This window comes from Hippichthys cyanospilos, chromosome 6 (assembly GCF_059441005.1).
Source record: "Hippichthys cyanospilos isolate Australia breed blue-spotted pipefish chromosome 6, RoL_Hcya_1.0, whole genome shotgun sequence".
NCBI classification, from domain to species: domain Eukaryota; kingdom Metazoa; phylum Chordata; class Actinopteri; order Syngnathiformes; family Syngnathidae; genus Hippichthys; species Hippichthys cyanospilos.
The window spans coordinates 10,386,675-10,411,862 of record NC_142374.1 but is presented as its reverse complement, the minus strand read 5'-3'; the positions used below and the strand labels follow the sequence as shown (position 1 = coordinate 10,411,862).

The following is a 25,188-nucleotide window of genomic DNA, read 5'->3' as shown; positions in this document are numbered from 1 at the left end:
TAGTCATTTTTTTCCAACGTATATTATAGTATAAGTAGCACACTATGTAATTTTAATGTTTCAAATTTAAAAAAAAAATACAATTAATTATTATGTTCGTGAAAACTTCAATTTTGTGAATTCCATTCCGGCACAAACGGGCGGCTCACTGTTCAGTGTCCACCCTCCACCCTTTGGAAAGTGTCATGGCGGTGCAGATGGCGGTAAATTCGGGTATGAACCACAATTTGTGAACGTTTTATTTTCATTAATTTATCGGGCGTTAACTAATCAGCACGAACCCAGGATGACGCATATTTATGTGTGTTTTTAAGTGAAACCTTCCTTGTTATTTTTAAGTAATTACCGCATGGTGAGCCCTGTGCTCAAACTTGGGCTGCTAGGCTAAAACACCTATGAACGATGCCGAGACACAGAGACAACTTCACTGATTTCGGAACAAAGGTGGAACAAATAAGTTCGGCTTATTGAAAAATGACCGCATGTTTGGGTACGTTCAATTGTACAAAACTAGCGTGCGTCATGATAGCGTAACTTTTCAATTCAAGTATTTTAAAATTCTTCCATGAGATGTTACTGTGTGTTTACTTTTGTTTTATTAAACACTTGTCAGAAAGCCCGTAGACGATCTTATAAACAAAACTTAGAGAGGCAACGAACAAAAATGTGAAAGTAGCTTGTGAAAGTAAATATGAAAGTGAATGTCTGACTTTGACAGTTATATTGAAAGAAAAAAGGACTTCATATCTGTGTTTTTATCCTGTTGGAGACGGTCAAGTTAAGTTCTACAATCAAGTTTATGGTGCAGTTTAAGTTAATTCTAAAATGTAACCCCAAAGTATATACTGAATAGCCTATATTGTGTATGTGATGACCAAAGTCCTGTTCTTATGTAGGAGCCAGTCTGTGGGGGCCACTAAAAGAGCTGTGGGAGACAGTGGAGGGGGCTGTGTTGAGAAGACAGCCAGAGAGCTTTCACCTGCTCGATCTGCATTTGAAAAAACACAAGCCACACTTTCTGTCCCTCTTTAAGAACCCAGTGAGCTTCACAAGTCTCAATTCATGGCATGCGTATTCACTAAAATGTCCCAGGTTATGTGCCTATAACTTCCTCTTTGCCCTCATTTTTAGGCAAAGAGTGCAGAGCAGAGAGAGAAGGTACGGAAAGCTAGCACAGAAGGCATCGCCATCCAGGGTCAGCAGGGGTCCCGACTCCTTCCAGAGCAGCTTCTTTCCGAGGCCTTCATCATCAGTGATTTGTTTGATGTTGGAGAATTGGCAGCTGTGGAACTTTTGTTGGCAGGTGTGTACAAAAATTAGTCAATCAATAAATATATCAAACAACCACCTTGAATAAATACAGAAATACACTAGAGAGATGTTAACTATTATGGTGTCTTTACCGCTCATATTTATTCAGAGGCCCATACATATGAAATATAAGGTGTTTGACTGTCTCTGCTTATTTTTTTCCCCCCAGGTGAACAGCAACAGTCCCACTTTCCAGGTCTGACACGTGGCTTGGTGGCAGTGCTCCTTTATTGGGATGGAAAGCTTTGTGTGGCCAAATCTCTGCGGACACTTATCCAGTCACGTCATGGCAAGACTTTCACTCTGGACCTCAGGTTACTGCCGCCACTTATTTTTTTGCTTGTTCAGTGTTTCTCAAATAGTGGGGTGATGCCAGAAGGGGTGCGGGTGACCCCAGGGAAAAGGATTTGTTTTTGCCATGTGAAGCGTACTTGTGATAAAATAAGGATTGGCATCCTTTTTTCAGGCACAAGGGGTGTCAAACTCATTTTAGCTTTCGGACCGGATGGAGGTAAATCTATTTCCAAGTGGACGGGACCAATAAAATCATAGTATATATTTATGTAACTTTGAAACAAAAACTTCAAATGTATAACTATTTTTTATTACTGTCCAAAATAGTAAAAGCACAACATCACTATTAATCATAAAACATTAACATTACTCTCTTAAAACTTTTCAAGTTTTTAATTTATTTAAAAAAATTTCAGCTCATTTTTATACTTTACAAAATCATCTCACGTGTCTGTTTAAAACCATTTGCGGGCCAGAATTCGTATGTTTGACACCCCTGGCTTCAACAAACTTTTAATAAATGCTCTAAAAATTTAGTAAACAGTTGTTGAAAGTTTTTTATATTGCTTTTTCCTTGTGTCAATGTTAAAAAAGATAGTTTTAGGTATACTTATAATTTTTTTACGGATAATAATCTTATTTATGGTTGGCGTGGCAAGTAGGGGGCGCGTGAAATGCTTTTTTTTTCCTAGGGGGGCTTTGCAATATATATATATACATAGATACACACATACACAACATTTATTTTATTAGTAATCTCTTTCTCCCTCACCTCTTTTAGTGGAGAGCTGGTGTCTTTGACGACACATTTCACAGATGAACTGATGAACCACGGATTAACCAGGCGCATCCTGACCTTGCTTAACGAGATCAATCTGACGCGTGAGTTTGAAAGGCTGCAGAAGGAGCGAGGCCTGGGCAATGAAAAGCATAGGAAGATGGTTGGTCTTTCTTTTTACGAATATAAGATATTGTTTTCTTTTCATCAGGCATAATTGGTCTTCCGGTCTTAACTGAAATGATATTTCAATCCCCTTCCCAGGTTTCAGACCTCATTAAGGAATGCAGGCAGGCCCTTGCGGACAGCCTGTTTGCATGGACCTGCCAATCACCTTTGACTAAAGATGACACCCTGGCTCTCATTGGCCACTTGGAGACAGTATCAGCTCAAGCTGATGGCTCATTGGACAGTGTGAACCTGGCTCTGGCCATGGCTTTGATGTATTGTTTAGATGTCAGCTTTATTGAGCAAGGCACTGAAGATAGAGAAGGTGGGAATTGTTTATAACATTTAGAACAATTCGGAACTTTCAATGACATTTTTCTTCAACAATTATTTTCCAAGGATTCTAGGAGTTATTAACTAACTATAAAAAGGAGAAAATAATTGTACTTTCGGTGGGTAGTGCCAGCCTTCTGTCTTGTTTCCCATAAAAGAGAGGAATTCAACCTCAATATAGAATTTCAATATAGAATTGACCAATCTTGTATTGAACCTAACTGTAGTAATCAATGCATGCTATTTGTTTGACCTTTTTTAAAAAAAAAAAAAAAAAAAAACCTTTTTTTTTTTAGATCTGCTTCAGGCGCTGCCTCTGCTCACAGAGAGACAGTATGTGTCAGCTGTGCACAATCGTTTGATGGACAGCCAGCCATGGAAGCTTCCCGGCCTGCAAGCTGTGTGTCGTCTGACCTGGGCTCTTTCTCTGAGGACGCTGTCCCAGCTTCCACAAGGTGCAGGTGAGAATCACATCTTTTTGGATGTTTAAATCACCATAACATTTGAGGTAAATTCTTTATGTATGCTATGTTAAATGTAATACATTTGCTCTGGCCAGCCCTCGTAGAGTTCTCCGAGGCAGATGAGGCACTGGCAGACCAGGCTGTCCTGGGAGATGTCTTCCTCTTCATTAAAGAGGGTATGCTAGATTGTGAGAGTTTCTTGGAGGAGGAGTTTTACATCCGTCGCCTCCATTCACTCATCACAGATTTTCTGGCGCTAATGCCAATGAAGGTAAGCTGTCACATTTTTGTTGTTGTCGTGAACTATTTAAAACATTCTTTCCTTTTCAAGTTTTTAAATTGAATTAATTTGTTTTGTAATACTTTTGTAGGTCAAGCATTTACGTAACCGAGCTGATGAGGATGCCCGCTTGGTGCATATATCCTTACAAATGGACAATGAGCCTCCAACATCATTGCGCAAAGATTTGGACCACCTCATGATGCTTGTCAGTCTCCTAGAAACACACACATACAGTACTTACTCACTATAGGCATTCACATCACAATTTCATGGCATTCGATACAAATACTTCACTGTTGTAGACCACTTTAAATTACAACCGGAATTTATTCTAAAATGGGAGTGGAATTTGCAACAGATTTATATTCAGAAAACTTAATTTATTACAGATGTGATTAATGTTGACTTCATATTCTGACACTCTTCTCAAAGACTCGAGCTTTAACTCAAGATTGTGGTTCAACTTTAAAAGTGTTTTGTTTTTCTCCCCACCTTTGGTATTACCTTTTTGTTTTTATGTTTTTCAGATAGGAGAGTTCTACAGTAAGGATCCATTTGGAATGGAGTTGGCATTGGAGTTTTGGTGTCCCACAGATCCCCTACAGCACAACTCACTGCAAGGATCCTACCTGGGAATGGCAATGCAAAGGCCTCCACATAAACAGGTGACAATGTTTGTTTGTTTTTTTATATTCCAAGCATAACCATCAAAGTCTTAGTTTTTTTCCAAGCAAGTACTATTTTTACACCAGCTCATCATTTTAGTTTTTCTGGTTTCCTTTTTTTGAATTAATGCAGGTGGTTCTGTCCAAGTTTGTGCGACAAATGGGAGACCTTTTGCCCTCAACCCTCTACATCTCCTATCTGCGGATGCTAAAAGGTCTTGCCAATGGTCCCCAGTGTGCTCACTATTGCTTCAGCCTGCTGAAAACCAATGGAGCTTCACATGGTAAGATGAATGCAATGGTTCTTGTCACTTGAAGTAAAATCTAATAATTTTATTGCATATGATCCTCTAATATTGGACACTAAGTACTGTACCTTCATAACCTTATATACAGGCGATAACATCCAGGGCGTTGCTGGCTGTCCAGTGTCATGGGAGCATTTTTTTCACTCCCTCATGCTCTACCATGAGAATTTGCGACGAGACCTCCCAAATCCTGATGCAGTTCATTATCGCCATCCTCCTCTACGGGGCATCACTCAACGAGAACTGGAAGGGCTCACCTCTTTTTTGCAGTTACTCACGACAATTATCACTTGGGTATGTTTGTTGGTGTTCTCTGTTTTTTGATATTTTGGGCACATATTGACCTGTTGTTCGTTGCTGTGTCTGCTTTGTGTGTTGTTTAGAGTGAAAATGCTCGCCTGGCATTGTGTGAGCACCCCCAATGGACCCCGGTGGTGGTGATGCTAGGGTTGCTTCAGTGCAGCGTTCCACCGGTCCTGAAAGCTGAGCTTCTTCACTGCTTGGCAGCATTCGGCAAATCACCTGAAATTGCTGCTTCGCTGTGGCAGTCACTAGAGTACACACAGGTTGCATACCTCCTCAATATTCATTCAGGCCTCTTGTCAAATGAGTAACATGTTTAAACTAAATGTTCTATGCCATTAAAACTAAGATTTGACTGAAAACAAAAAACAAAATACCCTGCAACAGATGTCTTTAATAAATCCAGATTGGTTGTCTCTATAATCTCTCTAACATAACATTTTAGACTGACAACCTATGGTTTCATTTTTTTTTTTCTGCAGATTCTTCAGACGGTGCATGTCCCTGGACAAAGACAGGCAGCAGGAATTGAGGTACGCCAACTTCATATACTCGAGTAGTTGTTGCATATAATTTTCATTTACTTATTTTGATCAATTACATTTTTTAATGTTACCTGAAAAGTGTGTGACTTATGTTTTGTTGAGGTGTGTTTTTTTAATTTAACACTTCAATAGACATATGCACATTTAATTTGTCTTTATCAGTAACATAATGACATTATTTAATGGTTGATTCAAATACTGAATGTAGAAAATTGTCATACATATACTCCAAGCTCACTTGCTGCGCAATTTGCTTCATTCCTATCTTCTCAGGTGGAGCTAAATGAGATTGAGTCCAGCTGTGAGGAGTACCCTCTGACACGAGGCTTCTGTCATCTTATAAGTACCTTGGTGGAGAGCAACCTTCCCCTTAATTTGGGTGCTGGGCTACGTGTCCCAGGATTCCAGCCATACCTGAATTTCTTGCGTGATGGAGTCTTCCTTGCTTTCCCCACCAGAGCGTATCGACGTCCATCTGAAAAGGTTTTATGCAGCTCATTTTTTTGTACTTGTTTATTTTAGAGACACATTCTCATGCTTTTTTTGCCCTTTGCTAGTGGGAAGTGGCTGACAGTGTACTTGAGGTGTTCCACAAGCTGCTGCGAGATTACGAGCCGCAGCCGTCAGACTTTGTCCATGAGATGGTGGAGCTGCAGGGTGAGCTGGTCCCATCCCACAAGCCACCGGGCCACAGCATTATGTTCCATCTGCTCAACGACTCGCCCATGTTGGCGCTCTGCCTCAGTGTGCTGGAGGAAGGTGTACGTCAGCTGGACACCTATGGCCCTTTTCCTGGTGAGGTGACATGCAGTCTGCTGAATCTGTCTAACTGAGAAAGCTTGTGGCTGGTTGTTTTGAGTGTGATGCAATCTGTTTTCCAGGCAAGAAGCACATGGAGTCTGCAGTACTGCACTGCCTTTGCCTACTTGATCTGACCCTGCAGAAGGAGGTGGTGTTCATGGACCTCCTCAGAGAGAGCCAAGCTTCTCTTTTGGTTTCTCCATTGGAGCAGCTTTTACAAGGAGTCAGTCCTCAAACCCGCAGAGCAGATCACATTGTAAATGTGGCCAGGTAATGAAAAAAACTAGCGCTCATCATAAAGACTGATGGTGGTTTGTACATATTCATTTAATTGTGCTTGCTCTCAGATATCTCTACCACAATGACTCCAACCCTGAGGCTGCCTTCCATAGTGCCAAGATCTTGCGTTGCATCGCAAATTACCCAAACATTCAAGATAGGCTTGTCGGAGATTTCACACATGACCAGGTATATTCCGTTGTCTCTTCAAAAGATCTTATTTCAATCATAAGTAGCGAAACAGATTAGTGGAAGGACATTGTATACATTAACCCTGTGAATTTACACAAAAACATATTTGGGATACATTCCAAAACCATATGCCATTTGACTTTCAGCTACACTCACTGGTCCTAACCCTAGCCGTGTTTGATGCAGTACAGTGCTGCAACTAAAACCTGACTTCATTAAACCGCACATTGTTCTTTGACAGCGCCCTTCAGAATCTTCAAAAATCGTTTGTGTCTCATCAAATTGGTGCAAGTTTTCTAAACAAATACTGTACAGTACATTGATCTGAAGATAGACTGTAAAAACATTGAATTATTGTGTGTAATAATGTGTGTGTTTTTACAGGAGTTGCATTGCACAACTTAAGTATTTTTTTTCTGTTCCCTTAGATTGTGAGTGACAAGCTGATGGCAGGCTTTGTGGAGTGTCTTGATAATGATGAGGCAGAAGAAGGACCAGAGACAGAAAATGGTGCCTCACCAGCATCTTGTCTTGTCTATTTAAAAATGCATTTCATTATTTTCTGTGACCAGAGACTTTACACTTGTAGATACAGATCCCCAAAAGAAGATTGCACGAGTCCGACATGAAACCCAGGTTCACATCCTTAATCTTCTCATCACCTCTTTGGAGCTGAAGACACCCAATCTGGCACTATATTTATTGGGCTATGAAGTCAAGAAACGAGTGTCCTCCACCAACCTGCAAGATCCAGGTGAGGATATTGACATTGGATACCGTACCTTCTTTTGTGACACCGAATAAACAATTGACTCCAAATGTCAGTGCAATGTGCAGTGATTTGAGAGCTGTATTCAACAGGAGTGTTAGGGTGCCCACGGAGTTGCCTGCATGCCATCCTCAGTCTTCTGCAGAGAGGCACTGATAAAAGATCAGGACCTACCCTCACTCAACGTGCTCCACACCTGGCTGAGCTCTGTTACCAGGTAAGTTTTTTTCTCTCATGTACAGTGCACTAGCACTTTGTACTCATCAGTGGCAATATAAGGCGCAGTCCTCTTAAATGTCTATGGTTATTTTCTTTTCTTTCATTCACAGGTGATCTACCAACTCTGCGCCTGCTCAGAAACGTCAGGACCTACCATGCGTTATCTGAGGACAAGCCAGGATTTCCTGTTCTCACATCTACAACATTTACCTTTTATCCTGCCTGGTGAGCACATATATGAATAAAAAAAAAAAGAAAAACTGAAAAATAGTCACCAGTGACCCCTGGATAACCCAGTTCAGGATATACTGTTTCCCCATAGTTTGGCATTTTGCATACCACTAGTTGTATTGCTGGTAGCTTTATGACAGTGGTTAGTAGGAGCAACTAGGTTTCAGCCTCCAAAAGCCACAACCTTATTTCATTTTGTTTGTTATTGTTTAGCGCTACTGTGGCATCTCTTTTTGTTTGATTTTCAGACACTTCTCTATACTCTGAGGGATGATCCAGTGCTTATTTTCATTGCCTCTGGCAGTCCCTAATATGTCAGAATATGTCACGATAAACAAAAAAGTCCCCACGTTTAAATTGAGCCACATACTCAAAGTGGAAGAGTAAACAAAATGATGCCGTAGCGCTGATAATTTCTCCCATAGTTCGTTTAATCAAATCAAGTCAAACACATGGCCTGTTCTCTCTGCTGTTTTCAGGTGACCAGATTGCTGCTCTGTCCCAGATGTCTTGGCTAATGAAAACAGCTGCAATTGAGCTGAGGGTTACATCACTGAACCGCCAGCGCTCACATACACAGCGCCTTGTAAACCTGCTGCTCGATGACCAGCCACACTCACAGCATGCAGGTTAGATTTAGCTGTGTATCTATGAGAACTTTTTCTGCAGCACTTGATCTTACAACTATTAATAAAGGTTGAAAAAAAATTATTTAGTGCAAAAATCAAGACAGAGAATTCAATTTTGTTTTCTAGTTTCTAGTTTTTATATATATATATATATATATATATATATATATATATATATATATATATATTATATAATATAATATTAATGTTTTTTGGGGGGGCTGCTGACATACCCGCAGCACTAGTTCAATACTTTTGAGTAATATAAATAGCAATGAAAAAAAAAATGCTTTCTTCATAGAGGTTAAAAAGCAAGACTCCCAAAGAGCTCATAAACAGTATATTAGAGTGTCAGCTTTTTTGAAAATCTACAACAATTGTCTCTGCAGAATTTGTTTTCAATAATGTGTGTGTGTCTGAAATACAAATGACTATTCCTAATTTTTTGAATAAAAAATAACCTTGATATTTATTCATAATATTGTTTTAGTAAATGCATGGACAAAAAGGTCTGACTCCTTAAGGTTTCCAACATTTTGATACCGTAAATGTACTGTAATGTTACCAACGAGTTTGCCAACGTCAAACAAACTCTTACTATGATTTTTTTGAATTTGTGTTTTCAGCTGAAGGAGAAGCCGGTATGGAGGAAGAAACTAGATCAGTTAGTGGTTTCTTACATTTTGACTCAGTTTCCAAAGGTAGGTTTACTTTTGTTCACATTGCCAGTACAAAAAAAAAGAAGCAAATCTAAAACCATATATTCTATACAGTTTCCGTTATTCTTTATTTGTTGTGCAGACACATGGACAAAATTATTGGTACCTTTCTGTTCATAAAAGAAACAAATACAGTAATTGAAACTATGAAAACCAATGAAATCTTTAATTGTGTAAATGAGTGAAACAGGCCTGGGCAAAGATACTTGTACCTTGCACATAATGTAGCTTATATATTTAACTTTTAACTTTCTAACTAATTTGAAGTATTTTGTTGCACAATCTTTTGAGGAAATTATTTAAAAAAAATTGTAACACTTGATGAGACTTCTGTATCTTTTTACAGGTGTTTTGCTCCGCTCTTTATGAGCAAACTGCTTGTATTGTAGCAGGTTTGAAGAGTGCTTTCTTCGGATGGCATGTTTTCATCTTCTATCATCACTTGTCTAGCCATGAGTGAAGAAAAAATAGTTGGCAGGCTTCTTACTTTTTTTGCATAATTTTGAGGATTCTCAGAATTTTTACTTCAAAGCCGGAATTGAATATTATTAGTATTATGTTCATATTTAATATATATTTCTTTAATTAACAGTGCTACCAATAATTTTGTCCATGAAATTTGACCTGACAAGTTTAATATATAATTTAGTAGCACACACTGGAGGAGGAGCATGATGCTATTGAAACGTAGCTGTAGTTTTGTAATATCAGTTTCTTGCTCGAGGGCACCACAGCTACGCGTCTTGGTGATGTTGGGGAGTGGATGGTCTACAACCAGGTTGTAGGCGACTATTTTAACCACTTGGCCATTTGTTGTTGAATGTCACCAGTACGCAGGAAGTTGCTGAACGTGTTAGATGCCATAGACTTCAGCCAAGAAATGCCTGAGCTTCTGCAGCTGGACTTTTTTGAGCGCACTCAGATAGAACAAGTCATCTCCAACTGCGAACATGTCAATGAGCAAGGACACACTGTGTGCAATGTAAAGGTGAGTTTGTTGGTTTAAATTATGGTGGAGGCATGTATGTGAGTCATCATTTTTAAAATGTTTTTCACAGTTGCTCCATAGAGTGCTGGTTGCTGAAGTGAATGCCCTGCAAGGGATGGCAGCAATTGGACAGAGACCCATGTTAATGGAGGTGTGTAAACTAAAAATGAACAGCATCATGACTTTACAGTATGCTCGCCTTTTTATGCAGTATGTGGTTGGAGTACACTGTTTGGAAGCTTGTGTTGTTTCACTTCAATCAAAATGCTGTGTTTTGCCAGGAGGTGAATTCAATCCTGCAGCAGGTGGTGGAACGTAACCGTGTCCGACGGAGTCTGAGTGCAAAGAGACACGCATTGCAGTCTTGGAGGAGCCTGGTGGAGATGCTGCTGACCGCTTGCCCTGCTGACCTCATAGCGGTAGAAGATAGACAACTAATCATCAGAGACCTGTTACTTGACCTGCATGACAAGGTTGAGGATGATGTTACTCATGTAAATAATGTTGTTCATTCCAATGGTTTGATTTGATTTAACATGTGTTAATGTTTCACATGACATGCTACCTAGGTTTTATCTGAGGATGCAGCAGGAGAACTGATGCCTATTGTTGCTGGGGCTGTCTTCACTTTGACTGCTCACCTCAGTCAGTCAGTGTTGTCTGAACATCAGCAAGGGGCTGGATTAGAATCCTCAACCGGTTTTACCTCCATTGCAAATTCTGCCCTTCATCTTATCCTTCGAAAGCTGCTGGACTTCATCCTTTCTACTGGTGTGTATCAACTTTCACCACCTCCAAACTCTTCTTACACCATTGTAACATGGACTTCTGCATCTTAAGGAGGAGGATACCAGCGTCTACGTGCACACTTGTATGGCTCTTTGCTGTACTACCTTCAAATTGCCCAGAAACCAGAGGAACCTGATACTTTGCAGACGGGTAAACCAAAAATATTATTACACCACCAGTCTGGTTATGTGGTGTATTTTCAAATGCTTAGTCCGTTGTATCGTTAAATAAGTCTAGTAATCCCATTCTCTTTCGTCTTTGTCCTCCTAGCTGGGAGGGCAATGTGGGAGCGTCTCACAGCCCCCGAAGATGGCTTTTCTAAATTGCAGCGAGAGAACCTCACTATCATTGAGAGCTACGGCAGAGCACTAATGGAAGTGGTGTGCAGGGATGCATGTGATGGCCATGAAATTAGCAGGGTATGTTGATGTTTTTGTGTGAGACATACATATGTGGAGAGTGCGCATGGGTCGTGTAAACTCGCCACAAGCTAATAGGTACTACAATACACAACTGGATTCTACTGCTGGCCAGTGGATAGTGGAGATTCCTGTGGTTAAATTAAGCAATTTTTAACTAAGATGCAAACATTTCTGTAGGCTGACACATCTGCATCGATGCACCAATATTCAGTATAGATACGTTTTCAAATGTCACTATTATAGTTTGTAGCTTGCTGTGGTAACCTTATGGTGTCGACAAAGCGTTATACTGTTCATTGCACTCCATTTATGATTTTTTTTATCAGATTAGGTTTCCCATTTGTTGGACTGTGACTTTTTCTTTCGGGATTTGGAGCTCGCTTGTTAAGACCGACATGAATAGCAAATGGGGTTTTTGGGTGCATGTCCAAGTGCAAGTTTTTATGCAGTACTGTGCTGTTTTTCAGTCATCAAAAAGAGATCACAAGAAATGTGTTTTGGGGGAGCTGGAGGAGATACTGGAATTTGATTTCATTTAAATAAGGAAAATGTGATCAGTCAGAGAACAAACTGGAACTTGTGTCAAAGGACCTGTAACCCTTTATCCAATGTTATGATTGTTTTCCAGATGCTAGCGCTGGCAGTGCTCGACCGAATCCTGTCCATCGACCGCCAGAACCAGTGGCTGGTTTACATTTGCAACAGTGGCTACCTGCGCTCGTTAGTGGAGAGCCTTAGGCAAGATGACACAGCCCTGCAGGGTCTGCTCACACCCCAGCCTCCCCTTCTCAAGCCACTCTACATCTATGAGAGCAAGATGGTGAAAGACATTTTTTTTTCCCAATAAAGACTTACAGTATGCAAGTTCATTGTTAAGAACGTGCAGTAACCTGTGTGTGTTAACAGGCCCTGCTGACTCGCGTGGCCAAGACAAACCAAGGAGCTGTTGAGCTGCTCCGCTGTGGTCTGGTAGCACAACTAATTGAGTGTCAGGTGTTTGACATGATACCTGACAGTGAAGCTCACAGGTAAAGTGACATGTATCACTGGTTCGTCAAAAACACATCTCCTCATCAAACTGACTTAAGTGTGTCTGCTGGTGCGTCCAGGGTGATGAGGGACCCGTCAGGTTTCATCCCCAGCCCAATGGACCGTTACAGACAGATTCTTTTACCCACCCTGAGACTCTTGCAAGTGATACTCACCTCAACCACCATGACTCACCAACAGGGGGTAGCACAGGTATGAACAATGAGAAAAATTGGTTTTGCATTCCCTTTGCTGGTTTGCATTTAATCCCTTTTACATACTGGGGGTGCCTATGTTTTAGTTGCTGTAATATGTTTGTTGTGCCGTTGCTTTTTGTTACAATGGGCTTCAAACAAACCTTGGTGTTACTTTTTCCAAATCTGTCACTGCAAACCAAAACCATTGGCGATAGAGCACAGGTTTTAGAAACAAACGGTTAGCGTTCTTTAGCCTGTGTTTCGCTAGCTCACTGTTTGCCATGAGTGTAAAGTAAAGAGGAAGGTGGAAGCTATGGAAACTCATGAGGGAGGAACGCATCACATCAACAGGGGAGGAAAATATCGATTTATTATTTTATTATTGTTTTCTTGCTGTTTATAGATCCTCCAGTGGCTGATAGTCCACGCAGACACAATTCAGTCACTTTTACGCTGCTCAGAGCTCAGTATAGGAGCATTGCAGGAGCTCTCTTTGCTTACTGGTATCATCAGTAAGACGGCTTTGCCAGGTAACAACATACAACAAATAATCGATGAAACAACATGAAAATGATGAGACTTGGCCATTATTTCTGATGACATGCGTTTCGCAGGGGGGCTTGAAATGGGCGGAGAGGTCAATGGTGCTGCTCTAATGGAGTTTCAAGGTCACATCAACAGATTCCAGGTTAGCTTGATTATTGTCAAAGGTTCTCATTGGTTCTGTAGAATTATTTTCTATTGTCAAAACATGCTAATATAGTGTTTTGTGCGTGTGTGTGTGTGTGTGTGTTTATTTTTTCTTAAGCGATTATGCCTGTTGCTGCTCAGCCGTCTGGCAGGCAGTGAAAGAGAGAGGCTACTGAAACAAGCGGAGATGACTGCAGCTGGAGACTCCTCAGAAAGGAGAGAAGCAATGGAGGTGGCCATGCAACAGGTACTACTTTTTTTTTTAATTCAAAAGTTGATTACAATATGTGCAGGCTATGTTTCAACATGATCAATTTGATGTCATTTATACACACTGTGTATTTAGGTTAGTAGGGTGAGTGTCAACTAAAGTTGAAGATTTGACCAAACTTAACGATAGCAGCTAGGTCCAACTTTAGCAAAACAAGTAAATACAGTGGTACCTCGGTACTCGACCATAATCCGTTCTGAGGTGGTGGTCGAGCACCGATTTGTTCGAACACCGAAACCAATTTTCCCATAAGAAATAATGGAAAGTATGTGTGCACAAGTAAATGTGCACAAGCAGTACATGATAAAGATAAAGATAAAGATAAATAAAGCATTATAAACCATTTTGTATAATTGACTTACGTTTTGGAGAGTGGTTGATGGCATACAGGAATGGATGTGGAGAGGACGGGAGGGAGTTACTCCTTCCATGATGACGCTAGCTAACTGCGACGCGAGGTCGGACACTCGTACACCACGTTCATATTTTGCTATAATTTCCTTCTTCGGTTCAATAGTGGTCCTCATTGTTTTCCTCTTTGCCTTCCCCTTATCACTGTCTTTCTTTGGACCCATTATTAAGGGCTAGAGCAACACGAAAAAGTTTAAATCCGGGAAGAAATACTCGAACAAACGTCTTACTCCGCTGGCGGTCTGAGTTGAACTGGCGCTTACCCGCTGGCCGAGAAGGGCCGAGGAGCGCGTTCGGGTCGGCTCGGCTCGGCTCGGCTCGGCTCGGCTCGGCTAGTCGAGAACCGAAAATCTGTTTGAGGTCCGATGCATTGCCTACTTGAATTTTTTGGTCGAGCACCGATTTGGTCGAGTATAGAGGCGGTCGAGTACCGATGTACCACTGTATAGTAAAGTGGAAAATGCATTTGACTGCACTTTTTAATAACTGACTTTTCCCAATACCACGTATCCCTTTTAATTGAATCCAACAGGGTAATGGAATGGCAGAATTTTTATTTTTTGCATTCTGTATCTCATCACCATCAAGCTGTTATTGACTTGTGCTTCACTCTGACCCCAGGTTTGCGCAAACATCATGGAGTATTGCCAGATCCTACTGCTGCGGAGCTCGGCTCAGGCCCAGTTCACTATTTGCCTCTTCAGCCCGTTTGGCAATGAGCCGGCTGGCAGGGATGGGGGACGCACAGGTCAGAGCCTCTTTAGAAAACAATCAGCCAATGAATGTGAACTTGCTCCATGTCCTCTTCAGTCTCTACGGTATGTAGGTGCACCTAGAAAGCTGAACATAATACTGTAAAATGTGCTTTGATTAAAGACATTTCTGTTCATTTTGATAGTGAATTATAATTTGAAATTTGAGTGTCTGGAGAATAACATGGAATTTTTGTTGTTGTTTTTTTGCCTCTTTTTTGGTGCAAAAATAGAAAAATCAACTGAGTATAGGGAGTGTATTATACATAGTTTCGAAGAAAACGTTGACATCTGGCTCATTTTATGGCCATTTACTTCTGTACTGGTAACTACAGTTTGTGAAAACGCTGCACTTTCATTCCCATATGATATTTGATGTTCGATGTCCGAAAAGTATATACGATATGAATATGTGGTGGTGCTGAATTACTATGTTCCCAATGCGTATCATATATGAAAGCATGTTACTCTCTATAAATAATTCTATTTAAAATGTCATTGGTAAAACATGAGTTTTGTGCGTAGACCTGACGACCAGCCTGCCCAACATGGCATACTCACGTGCCCCCAGCTTGGGCCTGGTGCTCTTCCTGTTGAAGAACAGCGCTGCCGACTTCTTCCGCTTTCACCAGAGTCACAGGCAGAGTCTGGACAAGCTGGAGAGTCTGGATCAGCTTCCCCCCGAGGAGCTCAAGGAGGTAATACTGGACGCAGGCACTAACTCAATCTGATTCTGATACGCATCATCTAAGCAAGCGTGTCATTCCTAGTTGTGCCAAGGCTTGGTGTCCGGTCCAGGAGGGGTGGAGAAAATCTCGTCTGTACAACGAAGCCTACTTGCCCACAAAAGACTGGTGCAGCTCATCAACAATAGAGCCAAGCTGCTGGCCCTCTGCTCCTGTATCCTTTATGCAGAATTTACGTTACATGAGCTCGTTGAGGAGAGATCAAAGAATCTATAGAAAATGACTATCTGCGAATCCTCAAGCTTGCATCAAATTTTCTGATACTTAGGCCTTGCTCGCCCTAATTCTCCACCATGGTTAGGTTTGCTGAGAACATTCTTACCTGTACCAAATTTTGTAATGGGGTACTGCGTGGGCAAACCTTAAGCTCCCCTCACAGACATCATCGAGACGTGTTTATTTGTTTTGTGGCGTCACCTGGAGTATTACCTGCTGCACTGCACTCCCACCGACCCGAAGGACTCGTCGCTGTCGGGAGCCACTTTGTATGGGTCGCGCCTCGTAAATGGTAGGAAATGGGCTGACTGCTCTACTTTTAATCTCTTTATTACTTGGCTTCGCAGTGTCATGAACGCTTAACTATGCTATGAAGCTAAGTTTTTGCTGTAGGCAAAAGCAGTTAGCACATTTCACACTTTCAATGTTAATATTCAAAATAAAGTTCAGTTGACTAGGCTAGAGACAGATGTTTCAAAAATAGATGGTTTTGGTGCGGCTAACGTTTGCAGCTAGCCTACATCATTGTTATTGCGTGGTTCATCTTCTTACATATTGACCAGAAAGACTATTATTAATTGCGATTGTACAGTGAAAATTAGCGTTAGCTTACCTTGGTAGTTGCGACAGGGATCTTTCTGACAAGGTTTCCAAATGCTGGTGAATCCACTGTGGGAAGTGGCAGTAAATCTTCTATGTATGACATACTCCGCCACGAATCTCCTAACCTCTTGAGGTGGAAGTGGAAACCCTCAGCGTGAGAGCACAATCCTCCGCGTGTTTTCTTTTTGCTAAGTTCATGTTACTATGGCACCACTCTAGATGGGTTGTCAAATTACTGGTCCTATTTCCCGAAGTGGACAGTTCTTTAGGTATCGCGCACGGAGTGCACCTAACTATTAAATTCCTATCTTTACTGTATCTCTGACAAACAGAAATTAATGGCCGTATGTGCATCTTGCATACGTATTGTCTACTGTATATTCAACCTGTCATCGTATTGTCTACTGTATATTCAACCTGTCGTCTGCTGCTGCCACATTCATCTCTGCTGCGATACTAACTTCAGCAAGCAAACATTATTACTGGATTTTATTTAATTTTTAAACAAAAAAAAAATTTGGCTCAACTAAAAAAAAAAAAAAAAGACAGCCTCTGGTAATGGATTATGTTCGTAACTTGAGGACTACCTTTCTGTGTTTTTTTTTCACCCCCTCCAGACTCATTTGGCAGCTTGCAGGTCAGCACCGGACGTGGAGCTATCTCGCGAGTCACTCAGCAAGATTTAGAGCTGGTAAGAAATGGAACTTAAGCAGCATTTAATACTGCTCCAAGTGTTTAAAGCCCCATTGGTCCTCTATTCCAGTTGAAGAACGACATGGCCGCCGGCTTTGGAGAGGCGCTTCAGAGGAAACTTTTGGAAGTGGAAGGCTTGTATGGCCAAGTGCGCTCACGTTACACTTTCATCCAGGCTCTCGTGCGCAGGATCCGAGGCCTTCTCAGACAGCCCAAAGGTTGAGCGCTCTTGGTACCGAACAATTTTAGGGTAAATCATGCCAGTTATAACAAGACAGCAAGAGCAGAGACAAATTTCAGTTTTCAGTCAGTTTTTTCAACGAAGCCCTTTCAAATATCACATCACCCGATACCTGAATGATAATGTTGACAAACACTGCAAGGACTGTTTAACAGTCCTTTAAGTCTTAATAGATAAAAATGTTTGGTGTATCTTGTGTGCAAATAAAGTTTCTATACCATTTAGTGATGACATGCCACTACGCTTTAAGATTCTCATTTGACTTTACTCTGGTTCTGTTTACCTTTTTTAATTAATTGTTGACATGGCTGAATTGCAAAAAAAGAAATACATTTTTAATAAGCAAACAGTTATGAAAAATGGATATATTTTCTTGAATAAAATATATAAAATGATGAAAATTTGAAGGGGAAAAAATGACATGCATGGCATGGTGGAAGTTACTTTGAGAAACAAATGATAAGAATATGGCGAAATGCCCCAATCGTCATAAGGAAAAGTTGAAATCACATCAACAGGCTGCATTCACAAATATTTAATGTAGTTGTACATTTCTCAAACATTTGGGGTGATGCGCACTTACAAACAAATGTACATGTACATTCAGAATCGACACTGGAATATTGTGCTCTTTAATTTGGGAACTGAAAATGTTTAAAAAAAACGCACATCCACCCCTTACATTTGTTCTACTTTCTGACAGTTCATGCGCATCTTCATCTATAAATTACTTTAAATAATACAATTACTTACAGCAGTAATTAAAAAAAAAAATCACATTTACAATTGTTGCACCAGCCTAACGTCTGATTGTGCCTTTGCGTCTAAAGAAGCGGCTCTATGCAGACTAGTTATTAGTTGAACCATTCAGTCCTGCATGTGACTTTTGGCTGAGGTTGTTAGCTCTCGTTGCACTGCACCGAAATGTGGAGCTCCTATTTTGATTCAAAAACTTAAAAGAAGTTTAAATCTATTCATTCTGGGATTTAGCTAAGACATCTTACCCAAGGGGTATTTATTTGTTTGACAAGGCTGGCTTAACATTGAGGGTCCTATAATCAGGGCTGTGGTTGCAGAAGTCTTCAGAAAGTTCAAAGTGGACAAAAGGGTGCAAACGGAATGAATTATGTTTTTTCAATTAGGGTGTTCATCTTTTAATGTCTTCTTTTAAAGGTCGCTGGCTCCCATCACAATTGGTGTTTCCTGTCTTTGGCCCAAACACGGAGTACACCATGAGTTGAGTACACTCAATCGCATGGATATTGAATTTTCAACTTCATTTACTATAGATGAAAATATGAATAGTTATTCTATTTCAATTAAAACCTTGAAGACCTGGGCTGGTGTGCTAAAAGGAAACGATTTAGCAGTTTTCATTTAAAAAACACGCTGTCCATACTATCTGATCATACAGTGTGAGAGGATTGCATAGCAGCCCTGTAGAATGCTTCGTGTAGCATAACATCCTAATTATTATTCCATGACTTTACCCTGACGAGTGAATGGGAGTATGGACACCATTGTCCTGTTCAGGTTTTTTTTTTTTTTTTTTAGACAGGGAAGGTTACTGACAATTGCTCTCAAGACGTTGTCTTTTTCTACTGTAATCAAAACAAAAGAGGTGAAAAAAATAGTGCAGTGCAAGTCCACAGGCTCAAGGGAATGCTGACAGAGAGCATATCAGTCCTAGTGTTCTTTTAGTAATCCAGCACAGCTCTGGAAGTCATCCAAGATATGAAGTGTGGGGAGGAAAAGGCAGTTTATCCAGCACTCGCGCTGTCCATTTGGCCCAGCAAAGAGAGGAAATGTTTGTGACCTCCGTCACGCAAATAGACAAACGCCCGGCGTCCCTACGAGCTGTCCGAGGCCGCTTCCTGCGCGGCGCCGTCCGCCGTGTTGCCGTCGTTGGCGTTGGGCCGCTCGGGCACCTCTCCCGTCACGGCTACGCGAATGACTTTGAGCCAGCGCTGCTTGAGCTCCTCGCTCTCAGCGGCAAAGCTGTGGACAGACTTGGACTGGGAGAGGCGGAAGCTGGCCTGGGGCTCCGTGGGGCGGCTGCTGTCTTCCACCGAGTAACCGAGCAGGGGGATGGTGCTCTGGGCCTTCACGTCCTGCCGACACGTAACGGCACTTATTATAGTTTGAGGTCACAGTTAAGAAAAAAAAAACAATTAACATTCTAGCCAGCACACTTGCCCCTACTGAATGTATGGCGGCAAGAGAAAAAGTCCACAAAAAATGGAGGATTTCAGAAAAGAGGGCAAAAAAGTAATATTAAATTTTGCAATGTGGAAACGGCATACTAAGGCGGTAGTTCAACCATGCCGCAGTGCCTATGTGTAGGCAAAGACCGTCTTGACATAATGGCTACATTTCTTATGCTGGTGCACCATCGAATGGCCAAACGAGTGATGCTATTAATGTTTTAAAAACACTTCTTTAACAGTGAGCGAGCTTTCATCAAAAACCTAATTAGCAGATGGAACTTCCCAAAATGAAAAGAAAGTTGTGAATGTCCCGAAATCCATGAGGTCTATATTATTCCAAAACTAAAAGTAAGTCACTAAAATAATCTACATTGGCTTGGTTTTTTAGGTGTTCGAATTTTAGCCAATACGGGGCAGTCTGCCCATCAAGAAGAAGTACAAGAAATTATTGACCTGGCTATGAGGCAGCTCCATTTAAGTATACCCATTGTAAAAAGATTCGATGACACCCCTAAATCTGTGTTTTCTGGACTGTGCAGTGTAGCTTAGCAACAGGTCATTTTCCATGCAACTATGTTGCTTTTACCTGAGGAGCTCCGTAGACATACAAGACCAGACACTCCTTCTCAGGGATGACACACCACACCTTCTGCCAAGGTTTGTTCTTCTCGCAGTACTGCAGGAAGCCACACATGATGCTGCTGCCTGTGAACTGAGCAGCCTCGATCTAAGTGGAAGCAAAAAACGCCCAAGAATAAGTACCGGTTGCTCTTCAAGAACTGCAAATCTCCCTCTAAATGTTTGTGCGCTCACCTCCAGAATGCCTTTCTTCTTGCCCTCCGTAATAGTTTCTCCTGTCAGGATGGAGAAACAGTCCCTGCACACTTTGTTGACTTTGTTGCCGTCGTATTCCAGCGGCACCTTGTTGTCTGAGCATTTCCAGCACACCACCTGGGGAGAAAGAAAGCAAGTCGCCATGATCTTATACGGGAAAGCAATTGGTGGGGATATCTTGTCAAAAAGGGACGGAATAATGAATCAGGTGACAGCTTTGAAGCATACACTTACGTAGCCACAAGCTCTGCAGTGATGTCTTCGTCGGGTAAGGGCATTAAACGGTTCTTTACATTTCATGCACATTGTCACTTCATTGTCTCGTATCCAGCGCGGAGCACGCTTCCCTAGCTCAGCATTCTATAGCATAAAAAAAAATAAAAATGAGCTTGTTCTACGGAGGTGGAGGGGTTAGTCCAAAACACATGATACGGACCGATACTTCTTCCACATCCTTGGATGCGTTTTTGAACGACTCATTTTTTTGCTGGAAGACCTCAATGGTCTCTCGGAATGCCTGAAGGATATAAAATGGAACATCAGTGACTTTAGAAACATATGAATAAGTCAATGAAAGACTTGACCACATACCTTGATCCAATCCGCCTTGTCCTGCTCGGAGCTGAAAATCAAAATAAAAGTACTTCAAAACTGTGAGCTTCCTTCCGACCATCATAGTAGTTAGCTGTGGTCATAAAGTTTTTTCGGGCATTTATAGGGTCTAAATATGAACAATGACTTTGCTCACTTAGGCTAACGTTCCGTTTCAAAGTAAAATGATAGTGTTTGGAGTAGCGCTCACATACAATTACATCATTGCGGGAACGGTTTTGATTTCCTATTTTTGTGCAATAAACCTCCAATGCCTTTGCTGCGCCAGTAAACGATGCAGTTCCGGGAGCTGGATGCTGACATCGGATGCAAAGACATTTATTCAGATGTAAAAACTCAGCGTAATTGTACCTGGCTTGTAGCTCCAACGTTCGTTCTTTCCCTGAAACCTGGAAGGTGTGAGGGTAGTCCTCATTGGTGGTTTCCAGAACTTTCATCCCGTCAATGCCAATTCGGGTCCTAACTGTGTACTTGGGTCCTCCCAGGCTAAATTTGGGCACGCAGTACAATAGCATGTTGTTGAACTGACATAAAAAGAAAATAAATGATTACAATCAATACAGAAGAACAAAGACAGGAGGAGCATCTGATTGAAGCATTGCAGGAACCTCACAGGGGACAAAGTTTCCCACGTTACTCTCTATTCATTGAAAGCAGCTGTCACTTTGCCACGTTTGGTTGTCGCGCTGGACTCACCAGGAAGAGGTATCGCTCCATGGCCGAGGTGTTCCTGGCTGCCAGTTTCAAAATGTGACCTTCTTTGATGAACTCGTTAGAGGCGTGAACGATGTCCTCCTCCTCACCGAGCATCTCATAAATCTCCATCAATTTTTTCAGATTTTCCTAAAAAAGAATATTTGTAGAGTCCGTTTGAGGCACGGCTGTTCAAAATGAAGACGACGATGAGTTTTATCAGGCGTGCTTACAGATTTCCGAATGGCGCCGTTGGAGTGAGTCGCTGCAGTGGCGATGATTTCTAAGGATTCTAGGAGAGTTAAAGGCAAACTTTGATATTCAATCACAAATGAAACACGGGAAAATGTTGACATTTTTAGCATGATGGTCCACGGAGAGCAAACAAAGCGACTGCAAACATCGTGACCAGCCGTTCAACAGTTTGTCGTTTGTTTTCCTTCTACGGGCATCGTAACATGTAGGATTCGCAACTTAAAAGCTGAAAGTTAAAATACATAGTTAAAAAACCTCAGTGCAATACTTGCTTTACTGTTTTGATCATTACAAATTTAGATACATATTAGTAGAGGACATAGAACAAAACATCACTACTTGAGTAAAAGTACAGACAATCCTTGCCTAATATTACTACAAAACAAGTAGCTTAGTGAACATATTACTTGAGTAAAAGTACAAAGATTTTCCTTTCAAAATAACTTAAAAGTATTTAAAAATATCACATTAATGATGAGTTGATTTAAAAAAAAAATCAACCTGGTGTTTTATACCTCTTCCCTCAACTTACAATGTTAAGATATTGGTGCCCCTGTGTTAATGTTCCAGAGCAAATTTATTATTATTATTATTTTTTTTTTTTTCCGCACCAAATGGCTGTTGGTCAAAGCCGTTTTTAGGTAAAATAAGAATGTACTTTTTTTTTTTTTTTTTTAAATCCCAGACACTTTGGTGCACTTTTTTTTGTTTCAGACTAACCTGTAACCTGTGTATAATACATACTGTAAAATATAATTTTTTTTTTTTTTTTTGAAAGTGGTCCATACTGCTTTTTTCCTTTGTTAATGTTAGAGAAGATACAATATAAGCTATAATGCAATTTTCATTGATCATGATTTTAGTTATAGTCACCGCGAGTGGGAGGGGACAAAATGTCTTCGTTTTTGGAGGGAGGGGGTCTGCTATGACACTAATTTGAAATTAAGAGTTTGTCATCTTACTTTCTGCGTCCCGTCTGTCAGGGTCATCCTGAGGAAGCTTCTTCAAGTAGTCCTTGATAAGCATCTCGTATCGAGGGACTCTCTGTACGGGCTCTAACATGTGATGTTGAAGCGTAAGGTTGCCACAAGCCTCTTGACTCTACAAAGAAAATGACATTTCAAACTAACTGACACGTTGCAGCTATCGTGCTTTATTGTCAGTGAACAAACAACTTTTAATGAACCTGGACGTCCTGAATGATGGACTTGAACTGTGGGGATCGGTCGCTCCACTGTTTCAGCAACTCCATGGCCTTGACAAAGTTCTTCACGTACTCTGCATACATTTTGAGGAAGGGTGTGAGCTTCTGGAGGATATCTCCAAGGCGAGGTGTGGACTCCCTGCACGGAGGTAGAGAAAGACGATTGTATGGGTTCACCGCTTGACCGCCCCCGTGAATACAAAAATCCAGAGAACTCACCACTCTCCCATCCTTTTCTCTAAGTCAGGAAGCAAAAACTGACTGTGGAAAGTGTTGATGGAAGAAATGTTGGAGAAGATATTTTTCACGACATCCACGGGAAATGTTCCTTTATTTGCCTCCTCCATGAGCTTGGCGCAAAATACCTAGGAATACGTAGGAAATCACATTTAAAAACATGTCTGCTTGGAGTGCACTGGATGCTATTTGATCAATGAGTGACTTCACCTGGTCAAGTAAGTTGAGTCGAGTAACGTAGGCCTTCTCTGTATGCAAGAGTTCACTGGCAATTTTAAAGAGTTTCTGCTCATTTGTTTCCTGAAAACAGAACAAACACAAAAGAAAGAAACTCATACAATTTGGGGTATTCAGTCTAGAGCTCTGGAATTGGGAATGATCTGAAATTACACATACTGTGCATATGCAGTTGCAAAGACAAATACAGGAAAGCAATGAATTAAGATGAGGAGAAATGCCAATATGTAGCAATAGCTAGAGGATGGATGGATTTCTTGTTGGGGGGGGATCCAATATTTTCAGAAAAATACTTATTATACTTACTTACTCATTTACTTCAAAGCAAATTTTAATCAATTAGGAGTCAAGATGTCATTTTCGGTCAACTCAAACCGATTCTGACTGTTTGCCTTGAATTTGTACCCGTATTTTTCAAAATGGGTCTCAATTGACTTCTAGCACTGTATATATTAGGAATCAGGTGAGAAACTAAATGGCATTTCACACTGGTAAATAATATATTAGGGTGAGAAAAGCTGAGGCGTTGGTCAGGCAGATGTGGGAAACATTGCCCCCTGGTGTTAGGATGAAAAGTGCTTGATTTGTGTTGTAATTAAAAAAGTGCTTGACTTTTTAAATATTGGCAAAGATCAGCTTAATTAATTGCCGCAGCCAATATCGTGATCACGATTAAAGTTTGATTAATTGTGTGGCCCGACTGGAGAGAAATGATCTCACGCCTAAGAAAATAATTTGATTATATGAACATGTTGTGAAGGCCTCTAATTAGCATTACAAGTGTCCTTAAACTTGTTATCAGACAGATCGAACTGGCGGGTACAACAAGGAACACTGAACTAAGACAATAAAGAAAAGATGTCTCAAGAGGAATTGGAAAGATGCAAGCTTTTTAAAGTCAAATGCTTGAAAATGATCTCCAAGAAGCTTGATATTGAAAAGTTGCCCATACTATTGACAAGTTGAAAGTCCACAAGACTGCAAACCGACCACAGAGGACGAGAAAGAAAGTAACAACAACCTGCAGGACTTGAAGGACAAAGTACATCATTGTCAAGAGCGCAATCTCTAAGCACTCATAGATGACAAAAACAAAGAGAAGGTCATCAAGAATTCAGTTGTGAAAGGAAGATGTGTTTACTGTATGGTACCAAATCAATCATGAGTCTCTCATGTTCGATTGCGCATACAGTGTGTGTTAGCACGGAAGCATGTGGCCCTTGGGTGTGTTATTGACACAAAGGTGATAGTAGACACAACCATGCTGGTATCTCAACAGGAAATGAAAATATGGAAGAGGGGAAATAACACTGAGTCAACCACTGCAAACAAGCATTGTGAGGCAGACAGCTGCTGTACGTTATGGACATAACCAAAAATAACAGCTGGTGGTTGCGGGGGTCAAACCTCACAAAGCATCAACTAATTGGCAACAATCCGAGTATAAATGATCGTTAGATTTGTGTGTGACAGAAATGAACAAAAAAGCAACTAAATGTTTTTACAAAATTATCATGGCAGATAGTCTGTGTTTGTTCTAAAAAGTGTGATATTTGACTGGAGATCGGGC

General features: G+C 40.9%; 2 protein-coding genes across 6 annotated transcripts in view; one reads left to right on the top strand and one right to left on the bottom strand.

Moving 5' to 3' along the window:
- The first annotated feature begins 178 nt into the window (after positions 1–178).
- On the top strand, positions 179–17,580 carry nup205 (nucleoporin 205). Its single transcript, XM_088416511.1, has 42 exons — positions 179–213; positions 897–1,039; positions 1,132–1,303; positions 1,481–1,625; positions 2,387–2,546; positions 2,648–2,876; positions 3,181–3,345; positions 3,444–3,619; positions 3,720–3,836; positions 4,159–4,296; positions 4,430–4,580; positions 4,693–4,898; positions 4,988–5,170; positions 5,390–5,440; positions 5,726–5,935; positions 6,010–6,247; positions 6,334–6,523; positions 6,601–6,721; positions 7,153–7,234; positions 7,314–7,478; positions 7,586–7,710; positions 7,823–7,937; positions 8,423–8,572; positions 9,199–9,273; positions 10,122–10,279; positions 10,350–10,430; positions 10,561–10,752; positions 10,849–11,050; positions 11,120–11,218; positions 11,339–11,487; positions 12,119–12,310; positions 12,397–12,518; positions 12,600–12,732; positions 13,120–13,246; positions 13,331–13,404; positions 13,525–13,653; positions 14,710–14,836; positions 15,366–15,538; positions 15,611–15,740; positions 15,966–16,094; positions 17,023–17,096; positions 17,169–17,580. Exons 1-42 carry the CDS (start codon positions 186–188, stop codon positions 17,319–17,321), a joined length of 5,979 nt encoding a protein of 1,992 aa, XP_088272637.1. The 5' UTR covers positions 179–185; the 3' UTR covers positions 17,322–17,580.
- Positions 17,581–17,859: 279 nt separating this feature from the next.
- The window catches only part of fgd4a (FYVE, RhoGEF and PH domain containing 4a), a 50,422-nt gene continuing 43,093 nt past the window's right edge, over positions 17,860–25,188 (bottom strand). For all 5 annotated transcript variants that reach the window (XM_088416514.1, XM_088416512.1, XM_088416515.1 and 2 more), the window contains 13 exons: positions 23,592–23,681; positions 23,364–23,509; positions 23,127–23,283; positions 22,903–23,041; positions 21,919–21,977; positions 21,689–21,835; positions 21,344–21,516; positions 20,972–21,002; positions 20,817–20,897; positions 20,615–20,740; positions 20,360–20,497; positions 20,133–20,273; positions 17,860–19,450 (listed from right to left, as the gene is read on the bottom strand). In XM_088416514.1, the coding sequence (XP_088272640.1) occupies positions 19,190–19,450; positions 20,133–20,273; positions 20,360–20,497; positions 20,615–20,740; positions 20,817–20,897; positions 20,972–21,002; positions 21,344–21,516; positions 21,689–21,835; positions 21,919–21,977; positions 22,903–23,041; positions 23,127–23,283; positions 23,364–23,509; positions 23,592–23,681 (1,689 nt within the window). In that variant the 3' untranslated portion in view covers positions 17,860–19,189. The remainder of the gene's footprint in view (positions 19,451–20,132; positions 20,274–20,359; positions 20,498–20,614; positions 20,741–20,816; positions 20,898–20,971; positions 21,003–21,343; positions 21,517–21,688; positions 21,836–21,918; positions 21,978–22,902; positions 23,042–23,126; positions 23,284–23,363; positions 23,510–23,591; positions 23,682–25,188) is intronic.